This window comes from Bidens hawaiensis, unplaced genomic scaffold (assembly GCF_021521415.1).
Source record: "Bidens hawaiensis isolate Kalapana, Puna unplaced genomic scaffold, B.hawaiensis_p1.1 tig00005061_1, whole genome shotgun sequence".
In the NCBI taxonomy this organism is placed as follows: Eukaryota; Viridiplantae; Streptophyta; class Magnoliopsida; order Asterales; family Asteraceae; genus Bidens; species Bidens hawaiensis.
In genome coordinates this window covers 1513607-1537905 of record NW_027491322.1, presented here as the reverse complement: position 1 = coordinate 1537905, position 24299 = coordinate 1513607, and the positions used below count along the sequence as shown (strand labels likewise).

The window sequence follows — 24299 nt, the reverse complement described above, 5'->3', positions numbered from 1 at the left end:
GGCCACTAGAGTTTATATCCAATCACAAGAGTTTTTTATTTTTTATTATTACTAATTCTTTATTAAAAAAATCTTTATTGAAAAAGTGTTGAAATTACCTTATCCCCCTTGCTCCCTTGCTTCTCGTGTAAGATGAAGAATATGCCTTTTTATATACTTTTACAACTAAGAGTACAACTTTATAAAAGTAATGTACAACTATTTACAACCTAAAATTGGTACGCTTTTATTCCACCACGAGCGGGGACATTATAGTCATTTCCTATGCTTCCAAAGTTCAAACACTCACATCTCTTTCTCAATAGGCGGCCTGATAAAATTCCAAAAAGTATCAAAAAGCACGTTTAAATATGTATAATATTCATCAATTTAATAAAAAAGATTGTTATTTTTATTTTTATTTTTTTTTGAACGACCAACTAAGTAACGCCGGGTACTCCATACGTGGCTTCCAATGACTAAAGGTAGCCCGAGCCGGCCACGAATCCGGACGGACGGAGCCCCTAGCGGTCCACCTATTGAGGGATTCTCTGGATAAAACCCGACCCCCGTGCCCACCAAACGGCACGACAGCGAGGAATCGATAAAACCGGGTGAGATCAGGACTCGAATCCTGGCAAGCCAGGATATCCTTCATACTCATATAAATTGGTGATAGTAAGGTTTGAACCCCTTCTTCTCACTAGTAAAGTGAGTGCTCTATCATTAAACCACATCTAATTTATTTAAGCTTGTTATTTAAGTTTGTTTTTAATTTAGACAAATTTAATTTTAATAATCTTTTACCATCACCTACTGAAAGTGAATGCGGTACTGTCAGCCGTACAACCTTACGCGTAAAACCCATCAAAACTACGTAGTTTTGACCCAAAAAAAACCCTAAAAGCTAAAAAGAATTAAAACACCCATCAAAACTAACGTCTGCTCTCTGCTCTCTAATGCTTCATATTCATAATAAACCCTGGGATGTTCAATGGACAGAAGACTTCAGTACTCATCATGATGAGCAAGTCGATATGGACAAGATCGATAATAATGAGTGTCCGGTAGATGACTGTATTGATCTGACACAAGAGGATGAATGGAATGCTCGTCCATTTTGGAGATTTCTGATGATGGACATAAGTAGTTGGTTAAAGCTTCTATGGGAAAACTGGAACATATAGAAAGTGCCTTGAAAATGTATAAATTTTGAATGGGCATAACTGGACCGGAATTCACTTTTTGAATATTCATAATAAACCCTAGGATGAATATGAAGCATAAGAGAGCAGACATTAGTTTTGATGTGTGTTTTAATCCTTTTTAGCTTTTAGGTTTTTTTTTTTTGTCAAAACTACGTAGTTTTGATGGGTTTTACGCGTAAGGTTGCACGGCTGACAGCACCGTATTCACTTTCCCCCTAATATATTCATATTAACTAAAATTCACACAATACTAATTCCAACGTTCATTATTTTGGTCAAAGAATACCCTTTACCATCCTAATGTCCCCGTAGGGATTAGTAATCTAAACGATTAAAGAATGGTTAATAATAATCTGTAATAACAATTTTACCAATTACTATAAGGTTATACGGTGTGGACATCAAAATTAACAATTTGTGTTGATGTGGCTTTTGAGGAAATTGGCAAACACTGCCCCTATATTGGGGTCAGCATTGGTGAAAGTCGTAGGAAAATTCCTTGATTATTTATCAACTAAAATATTAACCCCCATCAATTTAAGTTACTTTCTTTATATAATGTTACTGTTTTATTTAAAAAGTGAGGGAATTGATGAATTAAGGAGAATTTCCTTAATATTAGGGGGTGTTTGGTACAGAGAATGGAAAAGGAGAGAAAATAGAAATGGAAATGGAATTGTAGAGAAAGAGAATTGGTATGGAGAATGAGAATCATTTCTCTTGTTTGGTACACGAGAAAATAAACAGAGAACTTTACCATACCCAACCCCACCTCCACCCAACCTGACACCACTCACCACCGCAGCCCCACCACCACAGCCCCACACCACCAGCACCACCACCACAGCCCTTTCTTCAACCACAGCCCACCACCACCGGCTGCCGCCACCAAATCCTCTTCTTCAACCACAGTACACAAGAAATTAAAAAGATTCGAATTTTTGGAACATAAGATATAGAAAAAGGAGGCTCAGATCTGTCATCACTGCCTCTTTGGAGATTTTGTGGTGGAGGTTGTGGTGGCGATGATGATGATGATAATCAGAAGCCACCTGCGACCACCGCCGATTTCCACCACCACTGTCACCCACCTGCGACCACAATCACCCGATCATCTGAAAACCCTAACCTACCACGAACCACCACTTGAAACCCTAATCTCCGTTCACCCGTACCACCTGCAACCTACAACCGGTTACCATCTCTGTGTTCACCACTGCGAACGGCGGAGACGGGGTGGCGGTTGCAGACTTGGAGACGAGGTGGCGGCCGGAGACGAGGTGGTGGCCGGAGACGGGGTGGTGACCGGAGACGAGGTGGTGGTCGGAGACGAGGTGGTGACATGCTATGAGGAGGCTGCTGAGAAATGGATTTCTCTTTGTTTTAAAGAGAAATGGAATTCTCTAGTTTTAGAGAAATAGAAATGAAAAGTGGAAAACAAACAAAAGAAATATTTCTAATTCCATTTCTCCCCAATCAAATCCCTCTACCAAACACCCCCTTAGAGAAAAAATGGAATGAAGTGTAGTGTGATGTGCCATTGACATAACACATTAAGGAAGTTGGTGAATTTGTGGTCCATGTCTCATAGTCTAACAACAAAGTAACTTCGTCTATAGCTGATGACGTGACATAGTTGTATAAGTAAAAATATATACGATTTAATGATATCTCAATCTTTAGAAGCATCCAATGGATATCCAAAGTTACTTCTCCGTCACAATAGTACCATCTTTAACTACGAAAACAAAAACTAAGAGTTACGGTAATTCTATACTATACTACAATACATAGATATGACAAAAAAAGATTTTCTTTTACATAATTTTAATAGTTTAACTATTACAATATTTAAAACATAAGGTAAAATCCTTTACATACTGTTTACTTTAAAATCAACTTTCTCCATGACTTTTATATAGCCAGAAACATTTTTCAAACGGTAACATTCTTTTTTTTTTAAATAACACCATATATACTAATATTTTATTCTCTTTAATCTAATCTAGTATAATAGTAATATAGTTTTTTTTCTTTTAAATTTAAACAAAAACTAACATGTTACGTAATTACCAGCGTTTGCACCCAAGGGCAAAACCGTCATTTCACCAAAATCGCATTGCTGTATAAATCAAATAATAATAATAATAATGATAATAATAAAAATTAAAGATAGAACGTGAAGTGATCCACTGGTGGATACTATATAACATTTTATAGAGAGAAAAAAAAAAGAAAAAAAAGTTAGTTCAAAGACGTTACCGGACTCGAACTCCTTTTATCCGCCGGAATTTAGTACTAATCTCACGTCCGGTTAGGGTTTCAACTTTCAACTTATTACTTCTTCTCATTTATTATTATTCATTCATTCAATTCAATTAAATTCAATTCAATTCGATTCGATTTGGATTTATTATTAGGATCTGGAATTTGGTGGTGATGTTTACGCCTCAGAAGGTGTGGTCGAGTTGGCGTTCGCCGGCACACGAGAAGGCTAATTCGAGTGGTAAGGGTAAGGAGTTTGCGGCTGGTGGTTCGGACGGTGCGGTTATGGATCAGGAGGTTGTGATTGATAAGATTAATAAGCTTGAGAAAGAGGTTAGTGATAATTAATGTGTTGTTGATTGTGTATATTGTTAGTTAGGTGTTATTTGATTTTGTGATGTGATTCTGGTGTTAGTTATGTTATTTGTTTGTTAATTAGTTGAAGGAGATGTTAAATCTGAAAATTAGGCTAGGTTAGGTTAGGTTACTAGCCTTTGCGGATGCCGAAGTCATCGGTTAATCGGTTCGGTTTATTCTGTTAGTTTGTCGGTTTTTGGTTCGGTTAATTCGAGTGGTAAGGGTAAGGAGTTGGCGATTGGTGGTTCGGACGGTGCGATTATGGATCAGGAGGTTGTGATTGATAAGATTAATAAGCTTGAGAAAGAGGTTAGTGACTCATAATTAATGTATATCTTGTTAATTTGGTATTATTTGAGTTTGTTATGTGATTCTGATCTTAGTTGAAGGAGATGTTAAATCTGGAAATTAGGGTTTGCTTCAGGTGTGCAAACATAATTCAGTGATAATAACTTTCGGTTAGGTTAGGCTACTAGTGATAATAACTGTTCGGTTAGGTTAGGTTAGGTTAGGTTAGGTTACTAGCCTTAACGAATGCCGAAAAGTCATCGGTTAATCGGTTTGGTTTATTCGGTCAGTTTGTCGGTTTTTGGTTCGGTTAATTCGAGTGATAAGGGTAACGATTTTGCGGTTGGTGATTCGAACATTGGGGTTATGGATCAGAAGGTTGTGATTGATAAGATTAATAAGCCTTTGAAGGAGATTAGTGACTCATAATTTATGTCTTTTTGATTGTGTATCTTGTTGTTTTGGTATTAATTGATTTTGTGATCTTGATTCTGGTCCTAATTAGGTTATTTGTTTGTTAATTTGTTGAAGAAGTAAGGAAAATTAGGGTTTTTTAGGGGTGTAAACATAATTCGTTGATATTAGGTAGGGGTGTTCAAGGCTCGGTTAGGTTACTGGCCTCAATCGAAACTGAAACCGATTAAATAATGTAATTAGCCAATCGGTTTTTGGTTCATTCGGTTAGCTTGTCGCTTTTCGGTTCAGCTAATAACCAAAATCAGACTTGGGTTAAAGTTTTTGCTTATAAATACATGAAATGGAGGTATATATAAAACATGAAATGGAGGCATAAAAGCTAGATCTATATGAATATATGAATGGTTCAGTTAAATTTGGTTAACCGAGTGTACAAAAGAAACCGATGGCCAATTTTCAGTTAATTAGGGCATGAGAATTAAGGCTTTTTTTAGGTGTGTAAACACTATTAACTCTACATATATTTAACACTTTTATCTCATAATTCAGGATGTTGTGATTGATAAGATATTAAGATTAATAAGCTTGAGAAGGAGGTGAGTGATAATTATTATGTTGTTGATTGTATATGTTGTTGTTTTGGTATTATTCGATTCTCTGATCTTAGTTATGTTAAATCTGAAGTGTGGCCTTAAAGCATTGAAAATTAGGGCTTTTTTAGGGGTGTAATTTATCTCATCAGTGATCTTAGGCATGATTTAATAAAGTTCATCTGATAATTGTTCTTATACAGCTCTATAAATCTTAAGTGATAACTTAAAGCATGGATTTATAGGGCTTTCTTAGGGGTGCAAACATGATTCAGTGATATTATAGGGGTGTGCACGGTTCGGTTCGGTTCGGTTATTAGCCTCAACTGGAGCCGAAGTCATTAGTTAATCTAGTTTATTAACTAATCGGTTTGATGCATTTGGTTAGTTTATCGGTTTTTGGCTCGGTGAATTTCGGTTAATAACCAAAACCGAACTTGGGCTAAAATTTTTGCTTAGATAATACATGAAATTGAGTCATAAGTACATGAAATGGAGGTATGAAACATGGAATACATGAAATGGAGGCATAAAAGCTAGAATTATATATGAAAATACTAATGATTCGGTTCGGTTATTTTCAGTTAACCGTGGGTACAAAAAAATGATAACAGATTTTTTGGTTAATTCGTTTAGTTTCGGTTTGGTTTTGTCGGATTTTGGTCAGTTTCTGTTAATGACTCAGTTATTGCTACCCCTTTACCTAAGCGTGGAAATTAGGGCTTTTTTTAGGTGTGTAAACATTATTAACTCGACATGTATTTTATAATTTAATCTCATAATTCAGCGATCTTAGGTATAATAAAGTTTTGTCAATGGTACTTCTTCAATTTGTTTGTTTAGTGTATTTAGCAGACTGATTGAAAATTAGGTTCATCTGATTATTGTTTACTTTACCCTTTCTATTTTTCTTTGGTTATATATATATATATAGTTTTGGTTGTTATTTTGTTTGGTGTGGAGTCGGGGGTCTCTTTGGAAGCAGCCTCTCTATCCTTAGGGATAGAGGGTTTGCTTACATCCCACCCTCCCCAGACCCTACTAGTAGCTTTGCTATGAGTGGGATCGACTGGGTATGATTGATATGATATGACATAATTATTGTTTTTATACAGCTTTATGAATACCAGTACAACATGGGCATTCTTCTCATTGAGAAGAAAGAATGGATCTCTAAAAATGAAGAATTTGAGCTAGCATTAACTGAAACCAAGGAGCTTCTTCAACGAGAGCAAACGGCTCATCTTATGGCAATGTCAGAAGTAGAGAAACGGGAAGAGAAGTTAAGAAAAGCATTGGGAGTTGAGAAACAGTGTGTCCATGATGTAACATCCTAACTTTTATCATCTTTGTTTATGTTAACTCAAATTAATAATATTTAATGATTGGTTATTGCAGTTAGAGAAGGCTTTGCGTGAATTGCGGTCAGAATATGCAGAAATAAAGTTCACCGCTGATTCAAAGTTAGAAGAAGCACATGCTCTGTCTGCTAGCATAGAAGGGAGATCATTAGAGATAGAGGCGAAACTACGTGCTGCTGAAGCTAAACTTGCTGAGGTCAGCAGGAAGTCATCAGAGATTCAAAGAAAATCAGTGGAGATTGAGGCAAAAGAAAGTTCACTCATGAGAGAACGAGTCTCATTTAATAATGAGTATGTTTCACAGCTTTTATAATTTAAAACTTTTACAATATTTTTTTCAAATCTTATATGTTTCCTTGTATTATCAGGAGAGATGCACATGAACGCAGTTTATCTCACCAACGAGAGGATTTAAGAGAATGGGAGAGAAAATTACAAGAGGGAGAAGAGAAACTGGCTGAGCTTCGTAGATTGATTAATCAAAGAGAGGGGCTTGCAAATGATAATGATAAAATCTTTAAACAGAAACAAGCTGATCTTGAAGAAGCACAAAAGAAGATCGAAATGGGAAATTCGGCTTTGAAAACTAAAGAAGATGAAATTAGCAACAGGATGAAAAACCTAGCTTTGAAAGAGAAGGTAAATCTTTTAGGTTTCTGGCTGATTGATATCTTAAAAGTTGCTGTAATGATGAATTATTACTGTATTTACATCATCTGTATGTACATATGCAGGAAGCTGGTGTTATAAGGAAGAATTTAGAGGTAAAAGAAAAGGAGTTACAAGAGCTAGAGGAGAAGCTTAATGCAAGAGAAAAGGTAAGTACTTTGATACGAACCTGTCTTAAGCTAAGGAAAATAAATGGCTGAGGATGTTGAAGGGTTTAAGTAACCGCATCAATTATTAATAAAATTGTGTCTATTTATAGGTTCTTGTTATAGTTTCTAGGGTATGAATGCTTATGTTTATCAAATTTAAGGTTTTTATACCTCTTCTAATCGGAGATCTAATCCTTCTCGAATCGGATTAACTGGAGACTAGCCCCTCTCGAATCGGGCCAACTGTCATTGTTCTTGTTTATTTCTATCAATTTACTATTTTATTTTCGGGGTTCTATCATACTTAATATAAAAATAATTTGAAGAGTTGATCACGTATGGTCGCTGTGCTTGCGTGATATTGTACCTATGCTCCCCCGCTTTCTAAAATTACACACATGCTCCCTACTATTTACTCAACCATAACACAGAAGTTCCTTGGAGTGGATGGAGTTTAACGTTTTCTGTTCATTCCAAGGAATTTTTGTGTCATGGTTAAGTGAACAGTAAGGAGCGTAGAGGTAATTTTTGGAAAGTGAGGATTGATCTGCAATATGAGCGAACCACATGGACTATCTGTGTAAATTAACCATAATTTGAATGTTGCAGAAGTTTTTATTTTTATAGATGTGATTGATAATTTAATATCATCTACCTGCAGGTAGAGGTTCAAAAACTTTTGGATGAGCACAAGGCAATGTTGGATGCAAAGACGCGTGAGTTTGAATTAGAAATGGAAGAAAAGAGGAAATTATTAGACAATGATTTCAAAAACAAGGTTATTGAGGTGGATAAAAAGGAAGCTGAAGTCAACCACTTGGAAGGAAAAATTGCAAAACGAGAACAAGCACTCGAGAAGAAAGTTGAGAAAATTAAGGAGAAAGAGAAGGATGTTGACTTGAAGTCAAAAGCTTTGAAGGAGAAGGAGAAGTCTCTTAAAGCCGAGGAGAAGAATTTAGAGAAAGAAAGGAAAGAATTAAGTGCTGAAATGGAGAATTTGTTAAGTCTCAAAACCGAGCTTGAGAAATTAAGTGGTGAAATTGAAGAACAAAGAGTGAAAGTGAAAGAAGAACGTGAAAGACTTCAAGTAACCGAAGAAGAACGATGTGAATTTGCCCGTTTACAGGCAGAATTGAAACGCGAGATCGAGAAAACAAGGCAAGAACGGGATTTGGTTATGACTGAAAGGGAGAATTTGAAGCATGAAAAGGAGAAATTTGAAGTAGAATGGGAAGAACTTGATGAGAAACGAGCTGGGATAAAAAAAGAATTGGAATCCATTGCTTTACAAACCGAAAAAATAGAGAAATTGAACCGTTTAGAAGAGGAGAAGTTGAAAAACATGAGGTTAGAAACAGAGAGTTATTTAGAGAGAGAGTTGGAATCTATAAAACAGTCTAAAGAATCTTTTGCTGCTTACATGGACCATGAAAAGTCAGTTTTATCAGAAAAGTATAACAACAAAGAATCCCAACTGCTTCATGAATTTGAAATAAAAAAACAAGAACTCGACACCGAATTACAGAACAGAGAATTGGAATTTGAGAACCGTATGCGTGAACGGGAAAAATCATTTCACGAAGAGAAAGAAAGAGAGTTAGCAAACGTGAAATACTTAAGAGAAATTGCAAGTCGAGAAATGGAAGAATTGAAATTAGAAAGATCACGATTAGAGAAGGAGAAACATGATGTGCATGCAAACCAGAAGCATCTAGAAAGTCAACAACTAGAAATGAAAACTGACATCGATAGTCTTGTTTCACTTAGCAAAAAACTAAAAGAACAACGTGAACAGTTCCTTAACGAACGCGAACGTTTCATTGCATTCGTTGAGAAACAGAAGGGATGCAAAGAATGTGGTGAGAGAGTTTCTGAGTTTGTGTTATCTGATCTTCAATCGTTAGCAGAAATTAAGAATGCTGATGATTTTGCTTTATCAAAATTAGCAGACGGTTATTTGAAAGAAACCGTGCATGTTACTTCCGAGAGTAAACAGAATGTTGGGACTTCCAAGGGCAATTCAGGAACTCCTGGTTCTGGTAGCAGAACCTTAACCTGGTTGAAAAAATGTACCTTTATATTCTCAGCCGGGAAGAAAAACGAGCATAAATCTGGTGAAACAGAAACCGAAACAGAAGCGCAAGAGAAGCTTCTAGATGCTGGTGAAATACCCGAGTTTATACTTAGCTCTGAGGATGAACCAGAAGTGTCAGCTAGAGTTGTACCAGATTCTTTTGATGTCGAAAATGTGGACCAGTCAGGTGATGATGATCTTAAACATGTAAACAGTGAAGCACATGAGATTGAGGAAGTTGATATGCAGGCGGATAAGAATGAAGGCCAGAGTAAGTCAACCAAGAGGCTGAGACCGAGGGCTACTCGAGCACGGTCCAAGGCTACTAGTGATAATAATGGTATTGCAGAAAACTTGGTTCACACAAACGAAGTGGGTCAGAGAGTTTCAAAAGGTGGAAACCGAAAGCGTGCAAGTGTACAGGAGCCTGAGTACAGTGAAAAATCTGATAGTGTCACAAATGGGCCCGGCAGGAACCGGAGGCGGAAAATTGTTGAAGCTCCTAAAGTAACACGGTACAACCTACGCGGATCCAAGAGGTAATCAAATAAATCTATGCATTATTTTCTTGCTCACTTTTATATTAATGTAAATCATATTGCAGTCAACAATCTGATACGTTTTGTATTCTAAATAAAGGTTTTGATGTTATGGTAATAATATGGTTGTTAGAATCGTATTTAACGCGTTATTTTATAAAGGTCATAAAAAGTATTTACCAGTCAACCCGACATGGCCAGGACTAAAAATGCGATGTTTTGAGCTCAACCTGCCCATTTTGTCACTTCTAGTGATAATCGATCAAATTATATCTTGTTTAATGTTTAAAACAAAAGTGGTCATCTGAAACACATTTAGTTGTTAAAAGAATTGTTCTTGTTTTACCGCTTTTATTTCATGTACAAGAGAGTCCAGTGTCTGAAACTGCTTCTTTAGGATAAGTTAATTGGATTATTGCTGTTTCATACGTAATTATATTACTGTTAATAATCAGGGGAACGTCGGTGGCTGGTGACGGAACCTTGTCTAATCAAAGTAAAGAGGAAGGAACTGATTCGCAGGCCAATGTATGTGAAATTGATATTGATTAATTTATTTGTCTTTCAGAAGAAATGCTACATTCTTATACTGAATAAATTGGTTTTGAATGTAGCAGAAGAAAGTTGCAGATGAGGATCACGCGGCTGCAAACAAGCTTCCAGAAGATAGGGCTTTGAGTGAAGAAGTCACCGGTACACCACAGCAGGTTAGAGAGAATCACAATGATGATCACGAGGCTCAAACTCCGGTGGCCGAAGAAGATGGCGATGGTGAAGGTGATTTCGAAGATGAATCCGAGGAGGAAAGTGAGCATCCGGGCGAAGTTTCCATAGGAAGAAAGCTATGGACTTTTATCTCTACATGAGAAGAAAGTTTGTTTTACTTTTATATGAGTATGCATGCATAGAGTCCAAACAACTCTTTCCTTTTTGGTGTCAAGAGTTGTTTGATGTGTTTCGAGTGTCGGTGGCGCGATTATTTGTGTTTATGTAGTCATGGTAAGTAGTAGCTAGTTTACATGAAGAAGTCTTGGTTGGTATAAATCATCATCACCATCCTCAGATTATTTTGCAAAGAGAATGTTGCTACATATAATTTATGTAAACCTTCACACTGCTTGCTTTTCATTTTCTTTTATTTGTTTCCGGACTTAGAGACTCGGATTTGGCTTTGGCTTTGGCTTGTTCATTCTATTTTTGTGTCTTGGTTATGTCACATGACGAACGTTTGTTTCATAATCAATAATATGTTGAAACACGTGAATCGGATAATGTATTTGTATCTTTTTCTTTGAATGTTAAATGTTATACCCAAAAGTGTTATGTAATTTACCTTTATTGATTATTTTTACGAACCACATGTGTTTTTTATGCGTTTTTGTCACGTCTTGCGTACGTGTTGCAGCTTTAAAGTGTCATGTTTTCATAGAACTGCAACCGAATGTACCAAAGTAACGAAGTACACAATCCAATAGTCAAAAGCAAATATATCCAAATAGCAAAATCAGGTACAGCCCTGTGGAAATTACTATCAAATACCATTCCAGGTAAGGTTATATTGGCAAGAAGATGGATTAAAAATTAATGTTCATCCTACACGGATCCTTATTCTTCTCTGTTTCTTCTCAAAAGCTTGCTATTATTATTGCCTGAACCACCAATTTTGTACTGCAGCAAGAGGACTTTTTAAAAATGGCGCGTACTTATGAATGACAGGCCTAACCGCTGTCCCAATTTTATGCCACACGTGTTGATGGTAACCCGCGGTAGCAGGTGCATGGTACATCAGCTTCAGCAGCTGCCCAACAAGAACAAAAAGAAATTAATGTCACAAAATAATCTAGTGAAAAGATTCACATTTGGGCTTAATGTGCTATAGTATTCTCATTTTTCGTCACGGGATAAATTAAAAATCGAAGAATCAGAAGCATCAACCAACCTGACAGTACATGAAAGTTTGCACAATATTACGCCGCCACCTACACACACAATCAAAGATTTCAGCAAAAGAAGTTGACAAGATTTCCTTAACTAATAAAAGAACATGTAATAATTCAGTAATGCAAACCGAGTATAGATACTAACGATAAAAGAGATATAATCAAAAGGAATCCGATCCCAATCTCGACTTGTGAAGACAGCATACTAAGCGTTGTCGGGTTCGATTCCACCCAAACACATACCTCTTCCAAGTATTTCCTGTTTAAAAAGCATAATTTTTTATTTTATTATTATTATTATTATTAAAAAAAAACTGGGGGGGGGGGACTGGTAGAAGGATGATTGGCTGAAATAATGTCTTAAGATATTTTGCTGAATTTTCCAAGGCTGGAAATAATATGGGAAGCAAAGCAACTGCAAGAATATTTTAATTTGAGAAAATATTAAGTGTGAATAAATATAATATTTTAGATCATGATATTATGATAACAAAAGCATATTTAGTACTAACATCTAAGTTGAAGATTTGAAGAGACAAAACTGAGGCAATAAACGAAGTAAATAAAATCTTTCGTTGCGATTACCGACTGAAACCACACTTGCAGCGCCTGCAAGTTCCATTCCCTTGGTTTCTGCAACCAAATATTCATACCAACATCACGAAAAAAATAATAATAATAATAAATATTAATAATAATAAATCGAAAATAGAAGTCGAATGAAATGAAATGATTACCCCGTGTAGAGAGTAGATGGTGTAAAATGAAGAACATAGAGTGCCCATAAACGACAGCCTGTATGGCCGATAAGAAAGACTTTTAGGCACGACGGGCAATATAGCGAGCACAGCCACAACAAGTATCTGCAAGAAAAAAACAGGTTAAAAATATTTTACATGTGAAAGTCCTAAACTTAATACTTATGAGTATGTGACATAATATGCATACCCAAGCATTGACAGAAAACTGTATTGTTTGTCGGTCCCATGACAAAGTAGGCGAATTCGGAGTCGATTCCCGTGATGATGATCGTGTAGTGGGCCCTACACATGCCACTAGTCATTCACATAAAAAACTATGATACTTATTCTTGTTTGTTTATAATGAGAAGATGATAATATACCTGAGTTGTGAGACGGTCTACGTTCACTTGTGAACGACGAAGGTGGTGTCGGTAACGTGGCTGATTGAGAGGTAGTTTGTGTAGTAGTCATTGGTTCCACAACAAGATCAGGATCCTGACAAACAGTACACATTTTAATTAAATTAGGCGAAACCACAAAAGTTTACATATAAGTTATATGCATTGCATAAAAACTTATATTTTATACACCATATGAGATTTGCTTGAACATGTATAATCAATTATGGTGTTCATCAAAACTTATAACAATTATGATCATACAAAACTTTATGAACCAATGGTTCTACTTCTCCATGAATGTGAACAATAACCGGATTCCAAGTTGTTAGGAATCAAGTGGCGCAACGGAACCAACACACAATCGCACAAACAAATCAACACGCAAAACGAACGGAAAATAAAAGCAACAGGAACACGACAATTTTAACGTGGTTTGGATTCAGTGTAAACCCTACGTCCACAGGCTGCAACTAGTTAATTATTAAGCTCGGGCACCGAGCTTAATAAAATACATAGTTGTTGCAGCCCGTGGACGTAGGGTTTACACTGAATCCGAACCACGTTAAAATTGTCGTGTTCCTGTTGCTTTTATTTTCCATTCGTTTTGCTTGTTGATTCGTTTGTGGGATTGCATGTCGGTTTTCCGTTGCGCCACTTGATACCTAACACAAATGATATCAAAACACCAAAATAAAATAATAATAATAATAATAATAATAATAATAATAATAAAAGGTGATGAATAATAAGATATATACAATGTAACGTTGGTAGAATTTGCGTTTGTAATGGGTTGATAACATGGGATCTAGAAGCCATATGAGGTGGCATGAGAATGTTAGACCAGTAAGCAGCCCATCTGGGATCATTATCATAATCATAAGCCTTTGCAGATATCTTCTTCATCATCTGTGGATCTTGTTCTTCACCCATGTTGTTCCTCAGTTTACGTGTGTATTATTATTATTATTATTAGTGTTTAAAAAAAAAAGTAAAGCTTTTAACACTTTATATTCATGTGGGGTGTATAGTGTAAACTAGCCAAGTTGTTGATCATGTAAAAGCTTGAAAACCGAGCTTAAAAGTAAGTTTGTTTAATAATGGAACATGAGTTTGAGCTTCATAACGAGCTTGAATTGGCTCGTGAGCCTAAACAAGACTATTATTTATGTATTATTTAGTTATTTAATAATTAACATATTTAATGAATTTATATGATATAATAGTAAATACTATATATAATGTTATATATAAATTTATAACTATAAATTATTTACAAAAAAAATACTAAAATATATATAAATTAGTAAAGTATATTCGAGTCAAGCTCAAGCTTGAATAAACTACTCACAAGCCAGCTCGAGCTTTAGCGAGAGCTCGAAACAAGCCGAGCTCAAGCTTGAAAAAACTACTCACGAGCCAAGGTGGAGCTTTGCATATAGTGCTCGAAATGAGCCGAGCTTGAGCTTTATAAATAGGGCTCGAAACAAGTCAAGCTCGAGCTCTCTGTAAGTTAAATGAGCCAACTCGAGCATAGTTAAGCTAGGCCTAGGCTCAATCATCTACACCTCTAAACACGTGTAACCTGAATACAACACGTTTAACCCATTTAGCTAAAGGAGCCAAATGAGTTGAATGGTTGTAAAAAGTAGATTTAAATTCAACGCGTTTAACCATTATCTAAACGAGCCAAACGAGATGACCGGTAGTAAACAAATAGACCTTATCATATAATTTTCCAATTAGAATTTTGAATGTGTGGACGGTTGACTTTAATTAAGAACTAATACTAAGCCAGGCTCGAGCCTTTGAAATAGGGCTTGAAACGAGTAGCCTAAACATGACGCATTTAACACTAATTATTAAAACGAGTTGATGAGTTCCACACAGTAGACCTGATCACATAATTTTTTTAAATTATAATTTTGAATGAGTCGACGGGCCAGATTTTAATTAAACGGATTAAACATATTAACCGAACATGTTTATCAAAGTGATAGATATGATCAAGATACACAAATGAAAAGAGGATAATAATACAAAAGATTCTTACACTGTTACAACAATGATTAACAAAATTTACATGGAAAACACACAAGATTTCCCATAAAGAATGATCAAGGTAGCAACCAATGACCGCCTAAACAACCTCAAATCATGACACGTGTCTTACGACGATGGCACGACGCCCATCAGCAGTGCTTAAGTTATAATGTCGAAAACACGTTTCATGTTTCTTCAACTCCCCCAACTGGTCTGAGAATTATTAAAATAATCAGAACTGTAATCTTGACTGCCAAACGCCATCCGTTGAAACAATCTAATTTGTGCAGACTGTTCTCTCGAGTCAAATATTTCACTCTGACCAACTTTCATCCCGTTTGTTAAATCTGTCGTGCACTCAACAATCGAGTCTAACGCCCTCACCACCTGCACCAACCGTGGCAAACTTGTCATTTGGGCTTCATTAACTATGAAACAATAGTGCAATAATGATATTATTATTATTACCTGGCTCATTCGTGGTCGTTTAGGGGCTAAATGACGTATGCAGGCTGCAGCCGCTTCAATCATCCTAAACATTTCTACCCGCACATAGTTCTTTCCCAGCCTTGGGTCTACCAACTCTTCAAACTCCTCGGTTTCAAGCGCATGGTTGATTAGAGGTCGGGCCTAAAGGTGCATTACGAAGAAGTAAAATGAATCTAAGTTCTAAAAATATTATGTAAACCCGAGTGGCCTTTTTTTTTAATAAACCTACCCATTCAACCAGGCTCTCGTCACCCATCGGTTGCGATGCATCAACTGGCTTACGGCCCGTGATGAGCTCTAAAAGCACTACACCGAATGAAAAGACATCTGATTTTTCAGTCAACCTCCCACTTGAAGCATACTCTGGAGCCAAGTAGCTGAGTGTATCACAAAAAGTTGTTTTTGCCAAATGTATAAAACCGTTAGATAGACGGATAATATAGTAACTTACCCAAAGGTTCCCATGACACGAGTTGTAACGTGTGTATTCGAATCCATTGCTAACTTTGCAAGCCCAAAATCTGCCACCTGTTAATTAGAATAATATAATTAAAAGCAGTTATCAACTTTATCAGCATTGATATAACTGCTAAATCATGGTTGTAAGTGCAAGATTACCTGAGCATCAAAGTTGTCATCCAATAAAATGTTTGATGACTTAATATCCCTGTGAATGATCCGCGGATGACCTGATAAACACTAAGCACATCAAAAATTTCAGAATAAAAAAGAAAAATAAATAATAATGTCGAGAATCCGAACTTACAATCTTCATGCAAGTAAGCCAAACCACGAGCTGCACCCGCAGCAACTCTTATCCGTGTCGCCCAGTCCATAACCGGTCTACCTTCACCTACAAAGAGGTTAAAACCGTAAAGACAATAAAACTTTGACAACATATTATCTCAAACGGATTATAATATCCAAAACTTACCATGAAGATGATAATGCAGGGTATTATTCGGGACATATTGATACACAAGTAACCTTTGAAGCTCGTATATGCAATAACCAACAAGAGAAACTAAATGACGATGATGGACACGACTAATAATCTCAACTTCGGCTCTGAACTCGCGTTCTCCTTGTCCACCACCAATTTTCAGTTGCTTAACAGCAACTTCTCTCCCGTCTGGTAATAAACCTTTGTAAACACACCCGAACCCACCTTCACCTAAAAGGTTGCTTCCTGCAAACCCGTCTGTAGCCTCGGCTAACTCTTCATACGTGAACCATGCCCTCGAGTTTCCTACACCCCCGTGGTCGGGTGAGTACCTCGAGTTGGTTAATGACGGGTTCCCGGTTAATGGGCGGGACCTCAAAATTTCGGTGTCTATGGAAAACATACAAGTTATGATATTTAATAATAATAATAATAAGGTAGTTAAGTAGATTACCTGATTTTTGGGAGGAACCAGATGGTGAAGGTAAAATGTAGTTAATGTTAGGGCAGTTTCGTCTTTTTTGTCTTCGTTGGAACCATACAGCCATTAGGAATAGAGAGAGTGTGACGAGCCCGGCAACAAGGCTGATTGCCACCACGCCTCCGGTTTTTGGTCCACTGGGGGACCTGCCAGATGTGACATTTTGTCTACTGGTTGTGGTGGTATCGGCTGCTCGTGTGGTTGGTTTTGTGGAGGGTAGAGGCGGTATTTGTATATTAGTGGTTGGTAAAGGCGGGGATGAAGCTGCAAATGGTGGGGCGGTGGATGTGGATGGAGGGGGTGTTGGGTTTGGATTTGGTGGAGAGTTTTTCGGTGGGTTTGTGTGCGGTGATGGAATGATCTTGGGTGGTGGTCGGGAAGGAGAATGTGGTTGAGGAGGAGGTGGAGATGGTGTGGGGTCGGGTGGTGTTGGAGACGGTGGAGAGGCGGTTGTGTCTGGCAGAGGAGAACCACCTGACAGTGGTGGTGGTGGTGATGATGGCAATGGTGGTGGTGGTGAAGATAAATTTGGAGCGTTTGGAGTAGTTTCGGTGACAGGTGGTGGTGATGGTTCAGTGGTTGCAGGTGATGCTTGTGCTGGTGCAAGTGCTACAGGTGGAGGTGGAGGTGGTGGTGATGTGTCTGGTGGCGGTGGTGATGCATATAATAGTGGTGGTGGAGATATGTCTGGAAGCGGTGCCAGCGGTGGTGTTACGTCTAGCGGTGGTGGTGGTGATATGTCTGGAAGCGGTGGTGGTGATATGTCTGGCGGCGGTGGTGATATGTCTAGTGGCGGTGCCGGTGGTGTTACGTCTGGTGGTGGTGGAGGCAATTGTGGCGGAGGAGCTGAATTTGACGGCGTGTCAGGGGGCGGTGGAGCAACCGTGGCTTGATCGGGCTGAGCCACGGGGGAAATCGGTGTCGGGTTTGTAATAACAGGAGTTGGTAATGGTGAAGAACTAGTAGAAGATGATGATGATGTTGAAGCCATTCAAACAATACATTCACTAATCACTAATCACTAATCACTAACATCACAATGTAGCAAAAAAATACCAATTCTTAAATCTCAAGAACCCTAAAAAATATATAATTTGGGGAAAAACATTTCATCATATAATAATAATAATAATAATAATAATAATAATAATAATAATAATAATAATAATAATAATAATAATAATAATAATCCCAAACCCTCCAAAATTATTGATTCAAAACTTAAAAAACCTATGCCAACATTTTAGCAAACAATCATCACACAAACTCAAGATCTCAAATCAACACAACCAAAATAACCAAAACACAACACAAGCATTTCATCAAACACCTGGTGTGCAAGCAATAAGAACCCAAGTCAACAAAGTCAAGAACATTAACAAAAACCCATTAAGTATATGAACAAGTGTTGACATTGCTGATGGGAAGTGAAGTCAAAGATCATGAGGCGCATAATAAAGAGGTAATGGTCTGTCATGTGATTGCAACCACGATTGAATTGATTACAAATGAAGAAACAGACAAGGATAACATTTTTACATAATAATAATAATAATAATAATAATAATAATAATAATACTTTATTTAATTTTATTGTAGTTATGACAAAATGAGTGGCTCGATAACACGGGCCTAATATGAAGTTTACAGGTAGGTATACATATAAACATGTTTAGGCTTTTGATTCAAATTTGAGTTCGTGGTTAACATGTTTACTTTTTAAAAGATATATTTATTAATCTTCCTGATTAATGTTGTGTGCGATTGGTCAACATAAAAAAGCTAATGTTTGATTTGAGTTGAACTTTTTTTTTTTTTTATGGCAAATGGTACAATATAAAATTAGGAAGAGACCGGTGTTTTATGTGATCTATTCAACAATTCGGGCAACCCGCACTACCTATCTGTTTTCTTGGAGAAATACATTTTTAGTGCAATTAGTTTTTCTCTTTTTCATTTTATATATAGGTTTCTTTTGAAAAAAAAAGTCTTTTAGCTCGCACACCCTCAACTTTTCTTCTAGACCTGTCATTGTCGGGCAACCCACGCAACTAGATACAAACATGCGACATTACCTGATCGGTTTAGAATCTATTAAGGTGATAATCACTAAGCAAACAGATCGCCTATATGTAAAGTAGACAGTCTAAGATATGACCGACGTAACCAATTCCAATAAACAAATCAATAACACTAACAAGTCAAATGGACATTTACGTCATTTCCCATGCATTATTATCTTCATACAAAGGTGCGGAAATCGGTTTAAAATTCAAAACCGGTTTGGTTTGGTCAATAAAAGTAAAAAAAAAACAGTTTATTATCGGTTTCTTTCATGTTGAAACTAGTTTCTCGACAAGGTTATGATTGGTTTCGATCGGGTTTTAGCCTGCCTTGATTCGGTTAACCGATTTTGATAGAGAAAATTACAAACCAGTTCCGAACCTACAATTTCAATCAATTCCAAACTGGTTTCTACATAATCAGTATCAAACCGGTTCAGTTTCAGTTCGATTTTCAAGTCAATTCAGCTAACCACAATGTTTTAAAAACCGGTTTTTTACTCATAACGGATTGGGCTAAAAAATGGTATAACCGGTTTATACCGGGAGGTTCAACCGAGTTGAATAATTTACCTTAAAATTTAATATAAATGCAATTTTCACTCAAAAAACAATTGTATATAATTCCATTAAAAAATATTATCTAAAAGTTAATCCATAATAAAAAATAATACTTAAACACTTGATTTTCAACAAAATAAACCAAAAGTTTACTTATTTCAATGTTAATCGCTAGATTAAAAGTAATTTTTACAAAATATGGGCCTCAAAATATCAAAAATCTCTTGGAATTAAAACCGGTTTGTCGGTTTAAATCGGTATTTTAGAAAAAACCGTCGGTTCGGTGTTCTAGTAAACCGTCCAAAAAATACCAAATACAAAATACCGACCTGATATACGAAAACCAGAATTACCGATTCAATCAACCGATATGAACCGATATTTAAAATACAGATTAACCAGCACCTCTATCTTCAAAGAGTTACTTAGCACCCTCAAATAAGGTGTTGACCATAAACCATTAATGAAGCTTCAAGGAACATCAAACATTCAAACACTTCAAACTCATGATGTTTCCACATCAATCAATTTAACCCATGATGTTTCCACCATCACATCTGATTACTTTTCCGGTGTTATCCGAATCGCGGTGTTGCCGAATTCGGATTCGGGTTCACAATTCGAATCGGTTCTCGATCGGTTTAGTTCTTGTTATCCGGTTTCGGGTCGAGCGGTGTTTCCGCAACCGTTTTGTGTCGAATACAAATGGGAAACTAAAGGGTGGGGGGATTTGTTAATGTTAGCGAATCCGTTGCATATTCGTTTGCTCGATAAGTGTTCGGTTTCGGTTTTGGATGATGTTAAGTATAGGTCTATTGATGGGGATCTTGTTGGGGATTCGTGGGTGTTAAAACCCGACCCGGTTTCGATCACTTGGCATTCGGTTAAAGGGGTTAAACCCGAGTCGTGTTCGGAAATTGTCAACGCGTTAGTTAACGACGTTTACGAGTTGGATTCGAGTGCGATACAGACGTCATCGTCGTATTTTTATGGGAAATTGGTGGCTCGGGCGGCGAGGTTCGCGTTGATAGCCGAGGAAGTTGGGTGTTTAGATGTGATCCCGAAAGTTAGAAGATACTTGAGGGAAACGATCGAGCCGTGGTTGGATGGAACGTTTGCGAGTAACGGGTTTTTGTATGAGAAAACATGGGGCGGGTTGGTGACTAAACAAGGGGCTAATGATTCGGGTGCGGATTTTGGGTTTGGCGTGTACAACGATCATCATTTTCATATCGGTTATTTTCTTTATGGGATTGCGGTTCTTGCGAAGATTGATCCGGTTTGGGGGAGAAGGTATCGGCCTCAAGCGTACGCGTTGATGGCGGATTTTATGACACTTGGTAAAGGATCAAAAGGTTCAAATTCGATGTATACGCGTTTGAGATGTTTTGATTTATGGAAACTGCATTCGTGGGCGTCGGGGCTGACCGAATTCGCAGACAGGAGGAATCAAGAAAGCACGAGTGAAGCAGTGAACGCGTGTTACTCAGCCGCATTAATGGGGCTGGCGTACGGGGACACGCATTTAGTTGCTACGGGATCACTGCTTACGTCGTTGGAAATACACGCAGCGCAAACATGGTGGCACGTGAAAGAAGGCGATAGCATCTACGAGGCGGATTTCACAAGTGAAAACCGCGTTGTAGGGGTTCTTTGGAATAACAAAAGGGACAGCGGGTTATGGTTCGCTCCGGCCGAATGGAGGGAATGTAGGTTAGGGACTCAAGTGCTGCCGTTGTTGCAAGCGTTGTTTTCAGATATCGAGTTTACGAAACAGCTTGTGGAGTGGGCTTTGCCTGCTTTGGGAAGGGAGGGTGTTGGTGAAGGGTGGAAGGGGTTTGTGTATGCATTAGAAGGTGTTTATGAGAAGGATGTTGCACTTGACAGGATGATGGGAACTCACTGAGTAATTTGTTGTGGTGGATATTTAGTAGGGGTGATGGTGGTGAAGAAGAAATAATAGCAAGTGCACATTGTTGGTTTGGTCACTATTGTCATTGAATGTTTTTGTGAAAAGTTATAGTTTTAGTCAATAATTTGTTATAGTTGTTGCATATAAATAGTTACATAAGTGAAATATGTGTTGCTTGATTTAATAAATTATAACCTTTCATGTTAAGCATGTGAGGGGACAATTTTGATTTAAGAGAACAAGGAGTTTTAAATTATAATCTTTCATGTTAAGCATGCGAGGGGACAATTTTAGGTAAACATGATGTGCAATATAGGGGGTCAATCGTGTCGGGTTAATAGGTTTCGGGTTGGCGTGTCGAGATTTTTCAACCCTAACCCAACCCATATATTTATTCGTGTTGGGTCGTGTCGACCCATTTAAATTTGTGTCGTGTTCGGGTTGTATTTCGGGTTAACCCATTTTACGTTCATTTACGAATATGATTAATATTTAGTGGCTTAATATTAACCTAAACAATCAATTACTCTTATATTCATATAAAACATTTTAACAATTTTGTGATAGATCTAATTGTTTTTGTCAATTTATCTCTAATTTTCAATTAACAAACTTAGGTTCATATACTTTGCTTAAGATAAGAATAAACGAATGGAGATAATAAGAGAATAGGTGGTTAAGACTAGTAAAATATAAATAATGGAAGTGAAGAGTGGACAAAAATATTTAAAAAGTAATTAATTTAATTTACAAAAATTAATAGATATATGAAAAATTATAAATCTAAGTATTTAACTTTAAAATTTAACACTTCTTATCTCTAAAATCAAAATAATAACTTTAAAATTTTTTGATCGAAATGAGAATACAAATCAATTTATGTAAAACTTAACTCGAAACGGTGGTCCAAATGACTAAATGATGCTTTAATTCCGGTGTTTAAACTTTTAATTAACAAAAATCAAGTTGTTTGGACCACCGTTTCAAGTTAAGTTTTACATAATCAATTCATATTTTCACTTCGATCAAAAGCCCTAAAACATTCATTTGAAATTTGGAAAAAACTTAACGGCTTTAAGTTCTTTTTTTTACAAAGGCCCAATGAAAACAAATAGTGTGAAAGTTGGGACTGGTGATAACTATTTTCTAAGTTGAGATTATTATCGGCCAACTGCATTTAGTTGGGATTATTAAAATCCAGTTTGGCATAATTGAATCTTGTTCTTTTTAACGGGAAATTGAACCCTTTATCTCTAGAATAAAGGACGCGTCTTACCATCAAACCATGTCCCTTGCATGAAGAAGAAAATTAATATTGTAATGAAAAATGATAGTATCAATATTTTAAAATAATTACCATAAATTAAAAAGGTTATAATTAAAGGAGAAAATTACTGTTTGAGTTCCTGTGGTCTTAAGGCGGAGACACAATGAGTTATTGAGAAAATTTTTGAACAGGTTGAGTCCCTGTGGTTTTAGAAACGAACCAATTGATTCCCTGCCATTACTTAACTTTCAGGGTAAAACTTTTATTTTACTGAAACCACAGAGACTCAAATTGTTAGTTTCTAAAACTATAGGGACTCAAATTGTTCGTTTCTGAAACCACGGGGACTCAACCAGTTCAAAAATTTTTTCGATGACTCATTGTGTCTCCGCCCTAAGACCACAGTGACGCAAACAGTAATTTTCTCTAATTAAAATTAATTTTGTATTGTGCTTACACTTCGACGGATCAAAGCGATGTTAATTCAAAAACCGATCAGTTTTCGTGTTTTTCTGTTGAATCAGGTCAAATGGTCAATCATTTAGAAAAGAAGTTACCAGCTTTGGAAATATGATTCTTTAAAGACAATTCATATCCCACACTATATATTAATTATTTATATCTAAAATATGAATGAAAATATTTTCACTTGCGGGCTGTGTAATAGTAACTCTATGTGTATAGAGAGTAACTATTCATCGCTCTATATAGTTATATAAGCGTACGGAAAAAAAACAAAATATTATTATAAGTGTTTATGAGTAACGCATAAATAAAAATATAGAATGAGATGCGGGATATTTTAAAATTACAATCAAAATTTAGAGAAAAATGAGATGCTGAGATGTTTCAAATACTTTAATAGTTTTAAACTTTTAATTGATATGATAAACATGTCTTGTCCTTTTAATTATTTGTTTCTATTTGTGCATATAGTGGATTAGGTACACAATAGTAGAATTACGTCTTTTGTAGTTTCATATATGTTTTTTACTTCATACGATGGTGACCAATTTTGAGACTATAAGAAACCAATATAACAGTTAGAGATGCAATAATAAAATAGTTGAAAACTAAAAGTAATACATTGATTGTTGAAATAACTCAATAACTTAAGAAGACCGGATGCCACTTGTCTCCTTAGTCAACCAAGACATCACTAAAAAAATGTAACAATTATTTTACTGGACGGCAACTTTCATTAACACAGCAAAGGGACTGAAGAGGTAGGTCCCAGCAGATACCAGTTGGTCCGCAAGACTCACCTTGAATAGGGATGTCTGCGCAAAGGCCATCTGCTCCCGCAGGACCCACCATGCTCATAGAATCTTACGCGCAGTACGCAAGCTGTACACGCAGGGAAAGCCTCCCAGTGGTGAAGTACCCCGCCTGTTCCCGCAGTTGCGGATACAAGCCATCAGGGAAGGCTACCCGCAGACAGCAGGGCTACACGCACAAGGCAATAGCTACTTCAGTAGTCACATGAAGGAATGAGCAAGGCGGGAACAATCCCGCCAAAATGAGCCAGTCTGTATGATTCTGAAAGATCTTTTGTACTAT

General features: G+C 36.8%; 2 protein-coding genes and 2 pseudogenes across 5 annotated transcripts; 2 read left to right on the top strand and 2 right to left on the bottom strand.

Moving 5' to 3' along the window:
* The first annotated feature begins 3411 nt into the window (after nucleotides 1–3411).
* LOC143628825 (nuclear matrix constituent protein 1-like) lies at nucleotides 3412–11167 on the top strand. 4 transcript variants are annotated; one of them, XM_077098306.1, is made up of 9 exons: nucleotides 3412–3500; nucleotides 3608–3785; nucleotides 6220–6429; nucleotides 6503–6756; nucleotides 6834–7104; nucleotides 7200–7283; nucleotides 7945–9896; nucleotides 10352–10424; nucleotides 10511–11167. In XM_077098306.1, the coding sequence occupies exons 2-9, from the start codon at nucleotides 3627–3629 to the stop codon at nucleotides 10760–10762; spliced, it is 3255 nt and encodes a 1084-aa protein (XP_076954421.1). In that variant the 5' UTR covers nucleotides 3412–3500; nucleotides 3608–3626; the 3' UTR covers nucleotides 10763–11167. The 4 variants fall into 4 exon arrangements, with proteins under 4 accessions (XP_076954421.1, XP_076954422.1, XP_076954423.1 ...); XM_077098307.1 differs by having other exon boundaries at nucleotides 10514–11165; XM_077098308.1 differs by lacking the exons at nucleotides 3412–3500; nucleotides 3608–3785 and adding an exon at nucleotides 3993–4118 and having other exon boundaries at nucleotides 10511–11165.
* Nucleotides 11168–11538: 371 nt separating this feature from the next.
* Nucleotides 11539–13913, bottom strand: LOC143628778 (uncharacterized; annotated as a pseudogene).
* A 1299-nt stretch (nucleotides 13914–15212) lies between these two features.
* Nucleotides 15213–17927, bottom strand: LOC143628777 (proline-rich receptor-like protein kinase PERK8). The gene is made up of 8 exons (XM_077098266.1): nucleotides 16910–17927; nucleotides 16447–16845; nucleotides 16279–16365; nucleotides 16131–16201; nucleotides 15964–16040; nucleotides 15742–15889; nucleotides 15492–15653; nucleotides 15213–15410 (listed from the first exon to the last, which is right to left on the bottom strand). The coding sequence occupies exons 1-8, from the start codon at nucleotides 17925–17927 to the stop codon at nucleotides 15219–15221; spliced, it is 2154 nt and encodes a 717-aa protein (XP_076954381.1). The 3' UTR covers nucleotides 15213–15218.
* A 2096-nt stretch (nucleotides 17928–20023) lies between these two features.
* On the top strand, nucleotides 20024–21561 carry LOC143628708 (glucan endo-1,3-beta-D-glucosidase-like; annotated as a pseudogene).
* The last annotated feature ends 2738 nt before the right edge of the window (nucleotides 21562–24299 follow it).

Excerpts from the sequence above, each read along its gene's own strand:
- LOC143628825 (XM_077098306.1), top strand. The coding sequence starts at position 3,627 with ATGTTTACGCCTCAGAAGGTGTGGTCGAGTTGGCGTTCGCCGGCACAC. Across the intron at positions 6,757-6,833 it reads CGAGTCTCATTTAATAATGA|GAGAGATGCACATGAACGCA; the intron begins GTATGTTTCACA and ends TTGTATTATCAG. Across the intron at positions 7,105-7,199 it reads ACCTAGCTTTGAAAGAGAAG|GAAGCTGGTGTTATAAGGAA; the intron begins GTAAATCTTTTA and ends GTACATATGCAG.
- LOC143628777 (XM_077098266.1), bottom strand. The coding sequence starts at position 17,927 with ATGGCTTCAACATCATCATCATCTTCTACTAGTTCTTCACCATTACCA. Across the intron at positions 16,846-16,909 it reads TGGTTCCTCCCAAAAATCAG|ACACCGAAATTTTGAGGTCC; the intron begins GTAATCTACTTA and ends TGTTTTCCATAG. Across the intron at positions 16,202-16,278 it reads GGCTTACTTGCATGAAGATT|GTCATCCGCGGATCATTCAC; the intron begins GTAAGTTCGGAT and ends AGTGTTTATCAG.